Source organism: Tachysurus fulvidraco, chromosome 24 (genome assembly GCF_022655615.1).
Source record: "Tachysurus fulvidraco isolate hzauxx_2018 chromosome 24, HZAU_PFXX_2.0, whole genome shotgun sequence".
Classification (NCBI taxonomy): Eukaryota; Metazoa; Chordata; class Actinopteri; order Siluriformes; family Bagridae; genus Tachysurus; species Tachysurus fulvidraco.
In genome coordinates this window covers 15539214-15559675 of record NC_062541.1, presented here as the reverse complement: position 1 = coordinate 15559675, position 20462 = coordinate 15539214, and the positions used below count along the sequence as shown (strand labels likewise).

The window sequence follows — 20462 nt, the reverse complement described above, 5'->3', positions numbered from 1 at the left end:
GAAAAGAAAAGACAAGACTATGATTCAACAAGTTCCTCAGTAAAATTTACCAGCTAATTTCCCTAACCATCACACCCATATGTGGTTCTTCCCCAGTCTGTTACCACACAGACGTAAGCACACAACTGTATACAATGTCGTTGTATGCTGTAACATTACAATTTCCCCTCACTGGAACTCCAAGCTTGTTCCAGCATGTTAATGCCCCTGTGCACAAAGCACAGAGCTCCATGAAGACATGGTGTGTGAAGGTTGGAGTAGAAGATCTCGAGTGTCCTGCACTGAGCCCTGACTCTGACTCAACCCCACTGAACACAGACTGAACCCCAGACCTCCTCACTCTTACACCATCAGTGTCTGATCTCACTAATGCTCTTGTAGCTGAATGAACACAAATCCACACAGACTCGCTCCAACATCTAGTGGTAAGACTCAATAAGACAGAAGAAAAAAGGAGACAAACTCTATGTTAATGCCCATGGTTTTGGAAACTGATATTCAGTAAGCATGTAGGTGTGTTAGATGGTTAGATTTCACATCCTTTCTGCCAGTGAAGTGTAGATATGTGATGAAAAAGATTTATAAATATTTTAACATTCAATTAAAATGTGCAAAATTCTGTATACCGCACAAGCTGGTGGTGAAGATACAGTGTAGTATTTCAGCAATGCATCGGTTTGTGCTAATGAAGTCTATTATAAAGCACAACTACTTTATTTATTTATTTATTTATTTATTTATTTATTTATTTATTTATTTATTTATGGTATCAGAAGGAAATGCATGTATTTGTACTGTAGGTGAGCAGGGTCAGAAAGGTCAGAGATGGTTTAAACTAGTCAATTCTCACCTCTGCTGACATAACGGTGGTCTATAGAATGACACATATGAATCATGAGGTACAAAAAAAAAGGCCAGACAATGATGGAGAATGAATGGAGAACTTTAACATTGGTGCCTGTGGTACAGTAGGTTGAAATTCTTCAGTTGGATGAACAGGATGTTGAACTCGTCCTGAGTTACATAAATATATACAGTTAATTGTCATTTGATCATTTGAGTCATTTACCACTTTATAATTGTTTATAATTGCTGACTGTAACTTATCTGTAGACTGGAGGACTGGATATTTTGGATTGTTGGACCGAATTATACCGAACACACACACACACACACACACACACACACACACACACACACACACACACACACACACACACACACACACACAACGGTGTGAACTATACTGTACTGTACAATTCAATCACTCACTCAATTGCTGTTACATAAGTTTGTATATGTTTACAATTGCTCTAGTTGCACAATGTACTTTATAATATATAGTATGCACACTGGTCAGTAGTATTTTTGTGTATTTGTCTTCTAGCATTTTGTATTGTCTGTTTGCACTGTCTTTTGTCTCGCACTTTTGCACTAAGTTGCAGACGTTGCACTTTATGTGGCTAGGATTTAAGCACTTAGCGCTGTTTTGTTCTATGTAGCCTTAGGTTGTTTTACCGTATGTACAACCGTGATCCTGAAACGTTGTCTCATTTCACTGTGTACTGCGTCAGCTTGACTGAAACGACAATAAAAGCTTCTTGACTTGATATCAACCTGGTCTTGATGTCACTGTGTCCACACTACCATTCCTCTGTTATGTCGGTATCACTGGTGGGCTGAGAAAAGTCCATATCCAAATAATACAATAACACTCAGCTGAGTGATCTTATAGAGCCAAGGTTCCTCTCCTAAACTGTGAGTCAGGTTCTTTATAGATTTTTTTTACAGATAGAAAATACTCATCAATCTATCTAAGTAATCAAGGCAGTGCAGAGAAACACTACTCCACTACGCCCAATCTGTTGCACAGCTCTTAGTCAGCAGTCTCCCAGTGGGTTTATTTACCTCATACTGAATAAACTATGACATGAGAGCTTTATTTAAAAAAATAATATTATTCTGTGAAACATAACCAGATAAAATGTCATTTTAAAAATGAATAACAGCCAAAGACAATGACACATAGATTTTCCACACATCTCGTAAATGGAACGATCGAAGGTGGCGCAAGGAAGGACGCTTCAAGGAACTATGGTACTATGGTTCCCAAGAATCCTCATATTACAAAATGATGTCAGGCGTGAAGACAGACATTACCCGTGTCTGCCAGACAAACTTTCACCCAGAGTAGAACAGCACGCAGAGTAAGAGCTGTGCTGAAAACAACATGTGCTTATAAGCTGACCTCAGTGATGTCAACACAAACAGGGTTTAACCACAAATATGTATCGCTCAATACACGTTGTGTTATTCTTACGCTATATTTTCACCGTATGTATAAAATAAGTGTCTCTTTTCCGAACGATCGGACGTGCGATCGGTTTTCTTTAATCTAGCGTTCCAAGTTCTGCAATAACTTCATACTTTTCCTTCCACTCTCACATTCATTTGAGCAGGATAGTGGTTCAGGATTTGGGATTTTTTTTCCCAACAGACTGATTCAGGGAAGAGTGATATTAAAAGCAAACGTAGCATGTGACTCATATGCGATCACCCGTTTGAAATAGTACTAAGGTGAACCCTGTCCAACACTTTTAATAACTGAGAATAATTAAAAGTGGCAATGCACAAAACGATTGCTTCACCGTCTGTCTGTGCCACAGCAACTTGTTACTTAAACACTTAAACTGTTTTTCATACTGGGCTGATTTTTTATTTTTTTTTGATGAAGTCAGTGGAATGCTTAGTCAAGACTCCAAATATAACGCTGGCCTCACAAGAGAGGTCTATAAACCTGCTCAAGCATTTTGCAAATAAGCTTTTTTCTCCCAAAACCACTATGTGGTCCTGAGGCTATGATTCACTGTTTTTGAGGTAACATGTCCAAAACATTAGAAATTAAAGAAAAAAACTAAAAAAAAACTAAATAAATAAATAAATAAATAAATAAATAAATAAATAAATAAATAAAACTATTCCCTGGGCCTAGAGTTGAGCTGTGTGCTTGAATCACATCTTCTGGTAATTCTGCTGGATTGTGTACAACAGTTCCATCACTATAGGAGACACAATTGAACCTTTTAATCCAGTGTGCATGTTAGAAATGTTTAAAAACTTGCTAGAGATGGGGCACTTGTTTTCTTTGTAAAATGGGCTTTTGTCGTCTCTGTATTAAGGCAATGGTTTCCGATCACCATGCAGTAAAAGCCACCCAGAAGGCAAACATGATTACTCATCAACTCGTGCGGCCAACTTGCACTCGACTTTATACTGTGCATGGAAGAACACAGCGCACTACTATGCAATTAGATCCATATGCCTCTTCAGAAAAAATGCATGTGTGGTGAGTCACTCAGTGGCTGTGCTGCTCAACAGAAGAAAAGAATGAGCCAGTTTGGCTGGCACGCTGCCTGTAGGCCCAGTGGATATGGCCTGCACTTAGTCAGATTCCTTGGAAGGAAATGATACGGCAATTTAGTATCTAGCTTGTTAATTGTCTTTAGATACAATATTTGCTTAAGGGGGTCTTTGATTTACTCAGCAGATTATCCATGACATGCCAAACTCTAAAGCAAAAACTGTAGCATATGTGAGATCAGGAGATCTCACAATGTTGTAAGGTAATATTTTCATCATCTCCAAGGTATCTCATGTATAAATTCATGGAAATTGAAACTCTGTTGAACTTTTAATGCTAGGTGCATTTGCCAGAACCTTGTGCAGCTTGTTAGAAATATGGTATGCAGAGCTAGGAGTTATTCCATGATGCACTTGCGCTTGACCAATGATAGAGGGCGCTGCTGATGCCTTTGAGTGTCTCACTAATATAACACATTTTAAAGTTATAAAACCTATTAGGTGAAGGAGGCTAATTAGAAAGAATTAGATTTTCGTGCTGTTGATGATTCACAGCAGGATGACAGAATCCAGAGCGATATTTAAAAAGAGAGAAAAGTAGTGTAGAAAACTAGTAGTAGTCTAAAGACAATAAATGTTTGATAATAGTTAAAAAGAAAAAGATTGATTAGAAAATTTGTGCAGTTTAAAGGCAATAAAATAATAATAATAATAATAAATATTTTATAAAACAATGTTAATAACAACAACAACAACAATAATAATAATAATAAATACTTTATCAAGAAATTGTCAATAATAATAATAATAATAATAAATAATTTACTAAGAAATTGATAATAATATTAATACTATTAATAATAATAATGATGATGATGATGATAATATTAAAAAATACTTTATCAAGAATTTTTTAGATAATAATGATGATGATGATGATGATGATGATGATGATGATAATAATAATAATAATAAATATTTTATAAAACAATGTTAATAACAACAACAACAACAACAACAACAACAATAATAATAATAATAATAATAATAATAATAATAATAAATACTTTATCAAGAAATGGTCAATAATAATAATAATAATAATAAATAATTTACTAAGAAATTGATAATAATATTAATACTATTAATAATAATAATGATGATGATGATGATGATGATGATAATATTAAAAAATACTTTATCAAGAATTTTTTAGATAATAATGATGATGATGATGATAATAATAATAATAATAATAATAATAATAATAATAATAATAATAAAGTTTAAATAATAATAAAATAATCTAAGTAGAACTTTAGAGACAAAAAAGTGACCACAATATAACTTTCAAACACTTTTGAGCAGAAACGTTGTGTATTTTAAATGCACCAACAGCCCCTTTAATCACATCAGTCCCCCATCGTGTCTTTCTGTGTGTTTTAAACCCAATAAACGCAGACATTTATTTTACTCAGATGAGTTTATCTCGAACACGATGAAAGAATTTTCAGCTGCGTCTATTTCTGTCCCCCAGCTCGTTTCCCGCCTGTCTGACGTCAGCACTAAGTTATTTTCATGAATGGAGGGGGCGGTCACGAGGAGTCGGTGACGCGCGTGCTTGCGGAAGCACGGAGTGGAATGTCGATACATTGTTGTTGTTTTCGTGGCTGACGGACTGACGGACTGACTTTAGTTCACGGTCACCGCTTCGGCTAGACGGCGGGACGCGCATCCCATCCAGTGACAGCTGAAGCCTACAGGCAGGATATTCCTCCTAAACTCACCGAAAATCCCGGAGGGAATTCCGCGTCCACAAGGTAAGATGAGGGGGAGGAATGTTTAGAAATTCCCGGTGATCTCGCTCCGGTTCTCCTGATGACGGATCTGAGAGTCATATGGAACCGATTCATTTCAGTTCTGTCTGGATGTTTTGATTGCATGCAAAATATCTAAAAGGAAGAAATGAAAAAACAAGCTTGCAAAATATTCGGACGCGTGCGAAAGCTTAGGTAGACTTAAAACAAACAAACAAACAAACAAACAAAAAAACAATAACAACAACAACAATCAGGAGCGCTCGTGCGCTTTTTCCGACTCGGTAGACTCCAAGCTGTAAACATTGAGCGCGCGCGCTCTTAGATATTTTGGACAAGTTCTTCCCAAAAAAAAAAAAAAAAAAAAAGAATCTGATATCTTTAGATGCAAACTTTAGATAACACGTGATTCTTCACGCCATTCTTAGAGCAAGGACGCAAGGACTAAATATGCGAATGAAACGTGTATGCGTGGTGTTGACGTTTTTGGTTGATGGCACGAAGAAACACGTGGTCCGAGTCACAGCACAAAGGGCGCAACAGTCCGGTGGCGCGAGACTCGTGGGGTTTGGGGGGGTGTTTATAGCGTAAATACCCATAGAGTCACTAAACTCCCCCAAAACACCACTAATCTGCATGTCTGCGCTACCCACGTCTGAGAGATTGTGATTATTTGGATGAGTGCATGAGTTCACGTGGTCGTGTGCATGGCCATTCTCACCCTTTCCAGCTCCACCACCACGACCCTCTTTTAATATCATGTGAAATACTAACACTTGTTAGTATTTATTAATATTTATATTTACAGCATTTGGCAGATGAGCCTTTATCCAGAGCGACTTACATTATCAAATTTTTATACAGCTGAGCAATTGAGGGTTAAGGGCCTTGCTCAGGGGCCCAGCACTGACAGCTTGGTGGACCTGGGATCGGACTCACAACCTTTCGATCGGTAGCCCAACACCTTAACCACCAGGCTACCACATGCCTAATATGCTTCCTTCATAGACGTGCAAAAGTGTAAGATCTTCAATTGGAATTGAATTCCATTCCTTTTAAGATCCATCCCTTAGGTGGTAGTGATGAGATAAGGACCAGTGCCCTTTATTTTTTTACTTTTCTCACACTTTTCCAAAAGATGCCTGTTGCAGGTTGCACGTGACCGAACATCGGGTCTATATGGAAGCATTTAAAGTAATTCCCGAACCGTCCATTTTAAAGAAACCTTTGGACAATAGGTCATTCTGAGACTGGTGGAAGCCTACAGCTACGCCCTCACAGGGAAAGTGAGTCATAAGTGGATAATGTGATTCATTTCCACAATGGCTGATAAAGGAGCTGCCATTAGCCCATTCAGAGGCACCAAGCCATTCAAGGCAAGCGGTGCACTTGATTTCTGATGAACGTGTAATGTACTGTACGTGTTCCGCTCGAAGCTTTACCTTTTTTACGGGAGATAATTGAACGTGGTGTCCGGTTTATCTGTTTGTGATTATGGAGTGCTCTTTTTTTTTTTTATCTTTGTTACTGTGGAGACTGTTCTTCTCATTGCTTTCCCATAAGTGTCAGCTATGGGATAAAATACTCAAAGCTGCCACATGTGCACTGGTGCATTTAAACCTGTTGTAGTGATATTTGCTGAACTGGCTGTGATGGAAAGAAAACATTGTTGTGTTGTGATGAAATGTCGTGATTTAAAGTGTGCCAAAGCACAAAGAGACATAATGTATTGCTTCTGATTGTATGGCTGAGGGTTGCTAACGTGTCACTGATTAATGACCTTTGCCTTCTGATGTGGAAAATCTTGGAGGAGTCGCACCTCAGCGTGGCTCTTTATGTCACACCGTACGCAAGCAGCGTGACCTCATCCGTGGCTTACTCTGAGTCACAGAGGCTTAGGTGTCTGTGGCGTTGACCTCCCACACCTATTGCGTCGTCTGCCTGCTTCTTTTAGAATCCCAGAGGAAGTGCAAACTATCATAAGATCGACACGTGGGCTGATCGCCAGCGTGGGATGGGTTGTTAGCATTGGCTTACATGCACTTAGCTCAGATCATCAGCAATGGCTGTGTGTCTCGTATGTGTGTGGAGTTTTGATGTTTCTCAGCAAAAACTTTAAATATGACTGCATGTGGCTTGAGAAAGGGCTTGTGGTGAGAACTGCATGCTTGATTGAACAGAACAGGATGGTTACTGTACTCATTGTGGTTTTTCAAAGCAGGCATTGAAAGTGAACAAAACTGAGGTGGCGGGTGTTTTAATCATGAAGATTGCAACACGGGGAACTCCAAACTGCTCTAAGTCTTTTCATCTGAGTAGTAACTCTTGACTGAGGTTGCAATATAAACCTTAGTCATCATGATCCATGTCTTAGCTATTCTGACTAATTCTAATTTCATCTCCGGGACTAAAGGGTCAAGCTTTTTTGATGTGGAATCCTAGCAGCCGGTGATGATCAGGATCGAAAGCGATCGAGAGTGAGAGCACATGCAGTGAGTTTAGATTATAATCCAGGAGTTTATAGGCATGTCGTAGCTCTTTCTGGGGCCCCGTGTGAGAGAACCCTGTGGGGGTGTTTAAGCCATAATGTGCCAACTTTACCCTGCCCTTTTCCTGCTACTCTCACCAATTCCTGGATCTGACAGGAGTGACCACACCACACTGTGGTTTTGGGCTGCGGGTGAGCCGTCTGGAACTGAAAACCCATTTGGGCGATTCGGTGTTTATGCTTGTCGGAAGCCTCCCTGTCTCATTAGCTGTTGTCTGTAGACATACACGAGAGCACGAGCAGGGTACGAGTTAGCCGCACGGTTTTCCGAACACCTGCCTCAGTGTAGAACACACCGGGTTTTTAACATGGCTTAAAATGACGTGCACATGTTCCTTCCGTGGGATCGTGTCGGTTACTTTTCTCCATGTTACCCGTGGGCTTGTCTTTGTTTTGTGCATACTTTGCATTCTTTTGAATCCCTGCTTCCCAAGTTAAAGGGAAAAAAAGTTGCCCTGCTTGGATACCCACCTCTCCTCCTTATCCGTAGAAAGTTCCGGCCGTCACGCCAGCCCTTTTCCCTGTACTTTTCCTTCCGCTCTGTGAAACGGCGGGATTTTCCAGGAAATGTCAGTTCGGGAGGGTGTGATTCCCTGCTGCTCGTCCTAGCTCTTACCAGTAAACAGCATGACTCACTCCTCGGCTATGCGCTCCGTTTCCTTTACATAAGATCCTGCCGATTGTGCCGCCGCTGCACTACACGCCTTGTGAAGGAGCGGAGCAGGGAGGAGCTCTTTCCCTCCAACTCCAACAAAACCAAGAGGAGAGAAATGTGCACAGTGCTGACGCTGACTAGCAAAGATGTAGACAGATTGGAAACAAAACAGCGAGGTCATACCAGTGTTGTTTTGGCTTTATATGTGAAATCCACCTCCCATCATCTCCAGCTCTCAGTCTGACGGCTCAACGCTGACACATGGCAGATTCTATAGCTGCTCTGAGACTTTGCTTGTCTGAGTTAAATCTCTAAAACACTAAAACCGCAGCCACCCGACCGTATCGCCGTCTGGCCCCAGAGACGACCTTTGCGACAGTAAAATCTGAACCATGTAATGCTTAGTAAATATTGCTTTTGGCTGGAGGTTTAAAGATAAAAAAAAAATCGGCAGATTGCTTTATTGGTATCAGAAAGAACAGCATGAGAAAAAAAAGTATGGAGAGCTTGCAGCACTGTACGTCATCATCTGAGGTCAACGGAAAGAGTTCAGTATTTGGCAGTGGACTTTTTCAGAGTGCACATTTTCCTTGATGTGAAACCCAGAGCTTCATAAAAATAAAAAAAAATTAAACATGTCTTCTCAATAATATTATTGTCTGTCTCCACCTTTTGGGCTTCGGTACAGTGACTAACATCCTCATGATACCACCTACACGCTGGAACACAGGGTGATGACCAACTTTCCCTTGTGATCTTCAAAGTTTTGGTTCTGTTTTGGTGACTTCCGCATGAATCTGTGCAGAACTGCGCTCTGGGCTTGTTATTCAGCAGTAATTCTCAGCTCGTACAGCACGATAGGTGTGGAATAACTCCACCACAATTATCTGTGGTGATGTAATAACCAGGAATCTTATGTTTATAATGCTACAGCCTGTTTAATGGTGTATACAGTAAGCCAAAAAAATTCCATAACAGTAATTTATTTAAAAAAAAAAACATTATATGTTTTTAACCATATAGTTCTGGCTACATTTAATATTCCTGCACATCCGTGCAACAAGTTCCTATTATCGCTTGTTTTATAGCAGCTACAGACAATCACTCCTTTAACATTCTAAGTGATTTTACATTTACAGCATTTGGCAGACTCACTTATTGCTTATAGAGCGACATACATGTGATCTCATTTTATATTTTATACTGAGAGTTAGGGGTCTGGTGGGCACGGTGGCTTAGTGGTTAGCACGTTCGCTTCACACCTCCAGGGTTGGGGGTTCGATTCCCGCCTCCGCCTTGTGTGTGTGTAGTTTGCATGTTCTCCCCTCGCCTCGGGGGTTTCCTCTGGGTACTCCGGTTTCCTCCCCCGGTCCAAAGACATGCATGGTAGGTTGATTGGCATCTCTGGAAAATTGTCCGTAGTGTGTGAGTGTGTGAGTGAATGAGAGAGTGTGTGTGCCCTGTGATGGGTTGGTACTCCGTCCAGGGTGTATCCTGCCTCGATGCCCGATGACGCCTGAGACGCCACAGGCTCCCCGTGACACGAGAAGTTCGGATAAGCGGTAGAAATTGAGTGAGTGAGTTAAGGGCCTTGCTCAGGGGCCCAGCAGTGGTAGATTGGTGGACCCGGGATTCAAACTCATGACCTTCCGATCAGTAGTAACCTTAACCACTAGGCTTACAAAAGACCTCATTTGATTTGATGCTAAAAAGGCCCTGCAAAGCTCTCCGAAGACTAGAACAGGAACAACTTTACCTCTATTATGAACCTCTGACACTGGAGACTCCTTCCTTTTAAAAAAAAAAAGGGTTTTGTTTGTTAAATTATAACGTGTTTTCCTGATGTTAGAGATATATAGTACTTTAAATTTAAAATGAATATTTTCAAGTTATTTTTAAACGTTAAATTAAGGTATTCGTTTATTTCTATTTTTATTCTTATTCTTATTTTTTCTGCTTTTATACTTCTGTAAAGCTGCATTGAGGCAACGTAAATACGTGTTAATAGCACTAAACAAATAAAATGAACTGAAAAATATTGAAAAAACTTTACAGGCTTTTTCATTACATGAAGCCTTCGACGTGCAAGTTCCCGTGAATGAGAACCGATCAGGACGAGCACACGGACATAAACCGGTCCGCTGTCAGAGCTGAACTCAACACCTCCTGACCAATCAGAACAGAGAACATCACATCATGGTGACAAAAAAAATTGTAAGACGTTTCGAATTTTAAAGCATAAACATCTACCGACACTAAATGTTGACGCCTATATCGTGTTGTATCGTCTGTAACAACAAACACGATCACTTGGTGTCTGGTTCGGTGGACGGTTAACAAATCGAAGCTGGCAGATTTTTTTTTTCTTCTTTTTTTGTAAGTCTGAAAAGCAGAACATTTTTGAAGCGCTACCAAATTTCATAGTCACTAACGTAATCCAAAAAAAGCACATTTATAACCTGCTAAGTATTTAAAATGACAGCAGGTTTGGAACGCTGAGACTCGGGCGAAATGTACGCCAACTCCAGGAGCACAAGCGTCTCACACACACACACACACACACACACACACACACACACACACACACACACACACACACACACACACACACACACACACACACACAACGTTATCAGCGTCCACATAGCAACATAAACATGAAATCTGTGGTTCGTTAAGCTCTCAGACATTCAGAAATTTGTAAATGAAGTCATTTCGAGTTCTGTTGATTAACTCTGCCAAGATCTTCAGCCTTGAGGAGTCGAGTTCTCTGTCTGAGACTTATTTTATTTTATTATTATTATTTTTTTTTTTACATGATTTAAGATCCTGATCTGCTTTGGCTAGAGTTCTTAAGCTAACGCGGTTATTTGGTCACAAACCAAATAAAACATTGTTCTGCTTTTATACAGCCTTGTATTGCTACAGTATGTCTTCTTCATATATGGAATATAAGTTAAAGTTTCCACACAGTAAACAGGTCCCTTTCATCACCACACGCATGTATACGGTGAGAAAAGTTACCCCGTTATTCCTGCTTTTGCGCATTTCTCTATGGCTTCCCTCCCTTCCCTTCCCCTGTGACATGTTTTTCTGTTTTCTTAGCCTGGCTCTTGATATCCTGAATAAGAGCTCCAGTGTTTCGTACCCGTTGATCGCATGTCGCCAAAGGCAGTGCCGAGTTGGGTGGAGGGAAAAATGCCGCCGTTGTTCTGAGGAGAGCGATGATGAAAACACGGCCTTGGAATGCCAGGGCTTTTCCTTTTTAGCAGGACTGAGCAAGTGAAGTGGGGCCCCTCTCTCGTCAAGTCCCCTTACTTCACTGTGCACTGGGAAAAATGCACAACTACACTGTGAAGGAATGTAAAGTGTGTGTGTGTGTGTGTGTGTGTGTGTGTGTGTGTGTGTGTGCTTGATTGAAAGGGAGACCTCAAAGGCTAGAGCCCTATATGTAGGTCTGGGGGGGGGTCAGGGTCTTAAAAGTCTTGAGTTGATGGCCTTCCTTGGGAAACAGAAAACCAGGAGCCCCTTCTCTCACACAGCACTCATGAAAGCTTGCTGTCTAGGAAAACTTCTTTAATTTCTGCTAGCCTTGCATCACTTGTCTAATATTTTTGGCTAGACTTAACCCTTAGGGATTCTGCTGTTTTTTTTTTTCCTATGGAGAGAGAGAGAGAGAGACAGAGAGAGAGAGAGAGACAGAGAGAGAGAGAGATTATCTCTGGATTGCAAGTATGGAGCCAAAATACAAGGCGTGTTGTCATCTCTTGTGCATACCGCTGTTGTCTTCCCCAAACTTTAGCTATATATGGTTTTCGCGAGCTGTCATTTTTAGTTACATTTTCAGTATACGATTCTTACCATAATTAGTTTTGTTCCTCACTATTTCGATCTGAATAAAACACACACTGGGGCCCATTTAGGGACCTACCGTGTGCTAGACTTCCAGATGGTATGAATCAAGGCTCGAGCGTGTTCTTATGCGGAGTTTCGTTTCAACTTTTGCGGTTCATTATCTATGCCGAACCTGACCGAGGATGCCCAGGCTCTGTGTTTGATCCCGTCATGGCCAAACCGTTTGGAGTGAAGTTTTAATGTGTGTCAGGTGCACCGCTTTACTTAAACTCAAACAAAGAGAGGAATAAGAACGTCCCAGATATACCATCTGTCCGGGAAGGGAATATCACTGGTGTGCAGGGGAAAATTCTGTTCATATGTTTAATCCAATCTTACCGAATGTTAAATGTTCTTAAAACATTTCACACGTCAACCCGATATAGTCAAAGGGTTTTTCAGTTGATGTGAACAAACCCAAGGAAGTTATAGGACACCAGACTAGAATAAATGTTTTTCGTCTGAACGAATAATCGCTCGTCTTTGATAATCGCCGGACGAGAACGTTGCTGCCTTCGGTCTGAGCCCCTGTCCTCACTAATGAGGTATCACTTATCACATTTCCACTTAAATCGCATTGTTGGCAGAACTGTCCGGTCAGCACACTGAGCTAAATATAACCAGGAGAGTTAAATAAGGGCATGAAGCGAGCCAGGAAAGCCCAGTGTAACACAATCCTGTCAGCCTGTCAGCCATGGCTCTAAACCTGATAAAGCACATTGTGTAAAAACAAAAATATAACAGTGACTGTGTAAGGGAAACTATTCGTAGTGACACAATGTCCTCAGGAATGTTTAACATATCACAGAGACAAGTAAAGTGTAGTCTGTGATAGTCTGCTTAGCAAAAGCAAATCCTGACATGCTCAAAAACAAACAAACTAAAAAAAAAAAAAAAAAAAAACCCCAAACAAGTTGCATGACTGTTGTCTGGTGACATGATTGTTCTCTTTTCAGCCTGATGTAATGCCTGTGCATTTTAAGCTCATCAGGGACTTTCTACTGTCATTTGACTTTTTATCGGGTTCACGCTATAAAGGAACTAAGCTGCTAAATTAAAGAGATCGTCTCTCATTGTACAGCTCTTTCAGGTTCCGTATACACACACACACACACACACACACACACACACACACACACACACACACACACACACGTACCGGATATACGGACGAGTCCGTGATCGATGTGGCATTTAGTTGTTTTATTTATTTATTTATTTATTTTTCAACATTTCGATTTAGGGGAAAAAATGGATTTAGGAATTAAAAAGAACTCTGGGTTTTAAATGAGTAACAGCATAAAGGGTTTTTTTTTTTTTTAAGCTTGGAGATCTTAGAAAATCTTCTCATGATCTTTCAGATGAATTTCAGAACTTCTGACAGCACAAAACGGGTTTGTTCATGTTGGAAATTATTTAACTGAAGCATGCACATAGGATTTTATATATATATATATATATATATATATATATATATATATATATATATATATATATATATATATATATATATATATAGGCCTGTATGCATTCCTGTGTTTGAACTATTTTCTTTATTTTATTTATTTATTTATGTTTTACTTCACTTAGACATTTGGCAGTAGAAGATCCTTGGAACACAAACAACACCCTGAACATTTACTGACTGTAGATGTTATTTGTTGCTGTGCACATTTTCTCAGCCCCCTTCTGCCTGGACCCTGTCTATTAGTGGAAAGTGTGTGTGTGTGTTTGTGTGTATATGTGTGTATATATATAAAGCTTAGCACCATTGAGCTGTTTAAAAACCCCATGCAATGTCACTCTTGGGTTAAGAATAGTTTGAGAACCAAATATATCCAGCCAACAATGACCTAGTGGTCACACACTAGCTGCCGATTAAGGACTATATGATGAGTAATGCAAATTGAACATAGGGAAAAAAGATGCTCTGTAACCGTAACACTTAAATGTGCAGATTAAAAGTAAAATAATTTTAAAGTGACTTGGCTAATGATGAGATGCCTGAGATTCGAGGTTGTGTATTTGAGGTTGCTCAGCATTTTCTGGCACAGTTATGAATGAACATTGTTTATCATAGGCCTAGTCATCACACACACACAGACACACAGACACACACACACACACACACACTGATTAGAAGGGAATCTCTACATCAGCCAATGTTTCTGTGAATTCTGACGCTGGCTCACACAATTTAATACACGGTGTCTTTTATTTTGTCAACAGCCACAATGTCTAGACTGTCTAAAATTCTTTTCAACACTTTGGAGACCAGACAGATCAATCAAAGCTCAATACTGAAGGGTTGAACTGCTTCCTCAGCACTTACACAGCATTGCGTTGGTCTGCTACTCGGTTTGTTGAGCATTGCTGACCCCTGCTGGCCAAAATCAGGAAGTTCTTGTTCTTATTTTATATCTAAGTGAGCACTACGGGATGATGAGTCTGAAGGGGCCAAAAAAAAAAAAAAAAAAAAAAAGGGGGGCCATGAAGCTGTGACAGCTAATGCTTCTGAAATCCTTCTATTCACTTAAATTCTAGTAGTTTACAAATTCTCATTGGTCAAATCGGCAGTGTATCTTACATCCACTTTTCTATTAGCGACCACAATAATGCACATCTGTTTATTCTAGGTGGAAATTTACCTTAAGTGTTTCATATAGTAATCGTGATGTCTGTCGTTCTCTCCACAGACTTTCAGGGTATGACGACTCATTTTAAACCAAACAAAGCAGTAAAGGTAAGCCCTGGTTTTAAAGTCCTGTATTAATAATCTCATTTCAAATAGATTTTTTTTAACAAACAGCCAAACTGGATGGATTCAGCAAAAGCCCAGCTAAAACTAAAAGCCCAACACTGCAACATTTTCGACTCTGCCCTTTAAGATAATAAGGCAATTTCATGAAGATGCCTAAATTTAGTATGAAAAATTGTTGGTATATTGTTTAACAGGTTTTTGTATTGTTGTTGCCTTGGAGCTGTGCTATTGCAGAAAATTAATCCACACTGACCTATCGGGTTCAGCCGCACCCTTTGTAGATGTTTATTTTACGTTTCCAGACCAGAACCCTGATGTGATGTAATGTAATGACACACCATGACTAAAAGTTTAGCCATAGCTTTGAATTGTTCTGCTGCCCCTGATCCAGGTGAAGAAGGAGGCGGGTGAGAATGCGCCGGCACTGAGCGATGACGAGCTGGTGGCCATGTCAGTACGCGAACTGAACCAGCACCTGCGCGGCCTCACCAAGGAGGATGTGGTGCGGCTGAAGCAGCGACGGCGCACGCTCAAGAACCGAGGCTATGCCGCGAGCTGCCGCATCAAGCGCGTCACGCAAAAGGAGGAGCTGGAACGCCAGAAGTCGCTGCTGCAACAAGAAGTCGAGAAGCTTGCCCGTGAGAATGCCAGCATGCGCCTGGAGCTGGACGCGCTGCGTGCCAAGTATGAGGCGCTGCAGTGCTTTGCCCGTACCGTGGCATGCGGCCCACTCACACCTGCCAAGGTGGCCACCACCTCCGTCATCACCATTGTCAAGTCAGCCAATCACGGCTCCGCGTCTCCGCCGTGTTCCGCACCGTCATAGTGGGAGGGAAGGAATGAGGAATTCTTCCATCTGGTCCAAATTGGTCCAAATCTTCCCGTCTAATTCTCCACAGACTAAAGGGATGGGAAGGGGAGGCAGGAGACTGCCATTTTACCATAACGTCTCTTTTTCATTTATTTTTGATGTTTTGATGTTATTTCTCTGTTGTTCCTCCCACAAACTCACACTCATATATATATATATATATATATTCACACACGACCCCATCCACGTCGTCTGTGCACTGTGCTCTAAAGCTCCGGCACCTGCAGCGCTCACCGACCTTCTCGCCTTCTCTCTGACCCAGACTGAGATTTAGCAGAGATGCGACTTGCAGACTTTAAGATTAAGTACTTGAGATTGAATGAACCTGCCATGGCAGTCTGTGAATGCGCTGATGCCTGTGGTATCTTAATTTACACCAGAGAGTGAAAAACGTACATTATCAATGGAGAAACACCATCTGCAGTATATTCTTGTTACTGAAGTTTAATGTAAGGAAAAAAAAAATTGCTTATACTTGCAAAAAGCTTAAGACCTTTTGTCCTCAGCTTTTGTTAGCCGTATACGGATTACGCTCACGCATATAGGATTTCAGGACTAACATGAAGGGCCATGGGTTAAACTTCTCATTAAGTGCACGCATAATGGATGTCCAGAAACTGGTGTTAGACCGATGAAGTCCTTAAAGCCATGTTTTCAGGATAGTTTTAAACCAGTCTTGCACCCATACACACATTCACATGACTTCACAAACCGAGACAATGAGGAATCACACGGAACAAGTGACTCAGCAATTATTCTAAAGAATATTTAGAACAGCACTTAACTTTTACTGTTGAATTACAGTTTAATATAATATTATAAAAGCACTTCCTAATCACAATGACACACAGGACTATTCAGGACAAAGAAATAATAGGATTTAAAAGGCACTTGTCAGTTACATTGACTACTACTATTAGCATAATAATAATCCTAGCATAAGTATAACCCTTTATCACTAACTTCTATTTCCTGTTAATAATCGGCGAAAGACCACCTTTTATTGTCACATCACTTCACAAGGAAAGAATTTATAGCAATGCACCTGCTTTCTCATATGTTATGTTTATATATAGATATATATGTATATTTCTTTCCTCGTCAGCGCTATAACGAATGGAAGGTGATCCATATTGGATATAGAGACGTGAGCTGTCTTGGCAGAAGTAACGCAAGTCCATTATTACCTGTATATTACAGATTCGCTTTCGCATCACGAATGAAAAAAGCGAGAGTAATTCCGTCCGTTTAGAAAGCATTCCTACTGCCAGGTCACCCGAGGTGGCACGGCCAGGTCACCCGAGGTGGCACGGCCAGGTCACGCAAGGTGGCACGGCCAGGTCACGCTAGGTGGCACGGCCAGGTCACGCAAGGTGGCACGGCCAGGTCACGCTAGGTGGCACGGCCAGGTCACGCAAGGTGGCACGGCCAGGTCACGCAAGGTGGCACGGCCAGGTCACGCAAGGTGGCACTGACAGTGTTTGTAACCCTGATTTAAATGTTTATGAAATCACCAATATTTCGAGACAGGCTCTTGGGTAAAAAGACAATCCTGGTGTTTTACGACGTGACTCAACGTGCAGCGTATTTTATTTTTATGTTATTGTTGTCAGAAATAGGTAACGTGAAGCCTACGTGTAAATGCTTGTTCTGTTGATTGATTTCTTAGAGAAATGATCCCACGTGCAATCAGGATTCTCTCTTACCCAAGTGACTATGACTGTTCCTTCTTCCCTTAGGGGGAAAAATAAACTGTGCTGCTGTGTAGGTCGCTGATAGCCCTGGCTTTGTGGCCTACTGCTGTGCTTTTAGCATACTTATCATTTTGTATCTCTTCTCAATGTTTTATATGTCCTTCTACATATCCGAATGGTATTTAGGTTTATTTTACTCTTGATCCAGAAGATTTCCTTTGTATTTTATACATTTTAATTTGTTGTTTGTTTTTCGGACATGACCTGCATATCTTGCCAGTAGTATGTTAAATAAGTTCAGATATTTTACACGTCTGCTCTGTGATCATTTCTGATTGGTATAAATCGTGATTACAAAGCCACACGTCTAATCAGCGCACGTGTCGGTGTCCATAGTGATGCGGAGCGCGCGCTTCTCAGACGCTTTCGTGGATGTAGCCGCTCACGTGACCTGTCTGTAAAGCGCACGTGTCATTTCGGTATCTGCCAAGGCATTGTTGTTGTGACGACTTGCTGACATTTCAAACTGACTCTAGACACGTGTGCTTACATCTGACTCGAAGAGAAAAGAAATGCCAGGACATTTTCAACCTCTAAACCTTTACTTATAGTTTTGGATCATAAAAAAAAACAACAAATAATTCAAAAACCTAGAAATTCCCCAGCCCAATGCCTACTTCTTTTTCACTTCCTATTCCATAGAAGGAGGTAATTACCCAAGTTCGTCCTACAATCGGTTCCTCTTTATGAAATTCCAGTTCAAATTGAAACCCAAAACAAAACCACCACCACCCAGTGACTTGTGCTAACCTCTAACAGGGAGCTCTCAAAATGCTGTGAACAAATGCTAGTGAATCCAAGACGCTGCATATCTTATATATTGGAAGAATGAACCATTTCTTTTATGGACCAAGAATAGAAATGAACGTATTTTGTTCAGAACATGAACCACATGGATGAGATCTTGCAGGCAGAGGTTAATCTAGAAGACACAGGCTGAGGTTATTCTAGAAGACGCGGGCTGAGGTTATTCTAGAAGACGCGGGCTGAGGTTATTCTAGAAGACGCGGGCTGAGATTATTCTAGAAGATAGAAGCCTTTATTATCGCCACATATACATTACAGCACAGTGGAATTCTTTTCTTCACATACCCCAACTGAGGAGGTTGGGGTCAGAGTGCAGGGGCAGCTATGATACAGCGCCCCTGGAGCAGGGAGGGTTGAGGGCCTTACTCAAGGGCCCAGCAGTGGCAGCTTGGCTGTGCCGGGCCTTGAACCTCTGATCCTCCGAACAACAACCCAGAGCCTTAACCAGTAGAGCCACCACTGTGCCACGTTACAGGAAACAGGAGACCCTCTGACTCGGTTGCCAGTGTTTAGTTGGCCAGTTTGGATACAGAGTGTAATTAGACCAAGGACATTGATTAAAATTGTAACTATCTGCTAGACAAAAGCGTACTCACGTACCAGGTTCTCCCTATAGTCCCCTTTTTTAAAAAAAAATTATTTCATGGTCATAGCATAATTGGGATGCTGTTCTCACTAAGTGGGTACTTTTTTGTTTTGTTTTGTTTGTTTTCCTTCTTTCTCCTATTCTGCGTATGCTGTATGTGGCCTTTTTCTGGCTGAACAAGTTAAATTATTCTATTTTACATATCTATTTTTTTGAAAGTATATATTCTAAACACGCTCAGTCAGTCCTTAAAGCTATTTACCATGAACGCACATAACTTTTAACCAGTGCTCTTGAACACACTTGCCTATAAACACACAGAGAGAATCTCAATAAGATTAAACACTGCTGCTCCAAACCCCGACCCCTGCGGTCGTCCATGTTAAGGTCGAACGGAAAGGTAACAGGAAGAAACGGCTATTAGCGGACAGTAGTTAGCTATAGTTTCTAAGGATCTTGAGCTTGATATCGCTGATGTACTGTAGGAAAGGATAACGCGGCAGATGGTTTAAACTTCTGACCGCAGACAAAGTTCTGGAAAGTGTCACGAACAGCAGATTGTACAGTAAACGAGGACAAGAAAGGCAGCAAACTTAGACTTTAAATAAAAAAAAAACAAACTCATATGATTTACACCATTACAGTAATCTGTGTATATCTATTACACTTGAAATGTTTATTTATTTTGAACCTCTAAATTATTGTATTTACATTCATTTATTTACTTTCTGTCGGTCAATGAACTACCCTCATGTACAAATAAACCCGTGCGCATTTTCCCACTCTGGCTGCATAGAAGAAAGTAAATTATTCCTGTACATAGTATGCAGTGTCCATTTTGTACTTTTAAATAAAGCTTCTTCGATTACAAAAAAAAAGAGAAAGAAATCTCAGGGATTTATTTAGTGATTTAGTGATTATTGTGCACGATTACATCAGACTTGCTAATATTATGAACAGCATCTGTGTTAATTCTTCTCCACTGCTTGTCTCTATCTACCCATCCCGAAATTGTACCAGCTCAGCTCCACTGAGACGAGGCAGACTCTGTGAGGATCCTGAGACATCTAGAGATCTACCAGCTCCAGTTAGACTCTGTGATACTAAAGAGATGTGAACTCCATGTGGTCTTTGAGGACAAAAACCTCCTCATCAATACACAATTGTTGATGTGTACATTTATAAATCACACCCTCCAGTGTCACCCAGATGAGGATGAGGTTCCCCTTTGAGTCTGGTTCCTCTCAAGGTTTCTTCCTTTACCATCTTAAGCCCTATTCGGACGGGATTAGTTTTACGTGGGGACGTGGAGTAATGCAATTTTACCTCAAGACGTCTGTAATATTAATTGGCCAATTCGCACAGGACAAGACATTTCAGTAAAACTAGCAGAAGTGGGAGAGGTAACT

General features: G+C 40.6%; 2 protein-coding genes across 6 annotated transcripts in view; one reads left to right on the top strand and one right to left on the bottom strand.

Moving 5' to 3' along the window:
- Window positions 1-4979: 4979 nt before the first annotated feature.
- On the top strand, window positions 4980-19840 carry mafk (v-maf avian musculoaponeurotic fibrosarcoma oncogene homolog K). Of its 5 annotated transcripts, none has more exons than XR_007139368.1 (4): window positions 4980-5180; window positions 14971-15017; window positions 15427-17187; window positions 17234-19840. XR_007139368.1 is itself a non-coding variant. In XM_027173870.2 (3 exons), the coding sequence occupies exons 2-3, from the start codon at window positions 14982-14984 to the stop codon at window positions 15859-15861; spliced, it is 471 nt and encodes a 156-aa protein (XP_027029671.1). In that variant the 5' UTR covers window positions 4980-5180; window positions 14971-14981; the 3' UTR covers window positions 15862-19840. The 5 variants fall into 5 exon arrangements, 1 of the variants encoding a protein (XP_027029671.1); XR_003444794.2 differs by having other exon boundaries at window positions 15427-17292; window positions 17339-19840; XR_003444796.2 differs by having other exon boundaries at window positions 15427-18601; window positions 18652-19840.
- The window catches only part of tmem184a (transmembrane protein 184a), a 31242-nt gene continuing 24191 nt past the window's right edge, over window positions 13412-20462 (bottom strand). The window contains exon 10 of the mRNA XM_047807769.1: window positions 13412-13429. The gene's annotated coding sequence lies outside the window, so the exon portion shown is untranslated. The remainder of the gene's footprint in view (window positions 13430-20462) is intronic.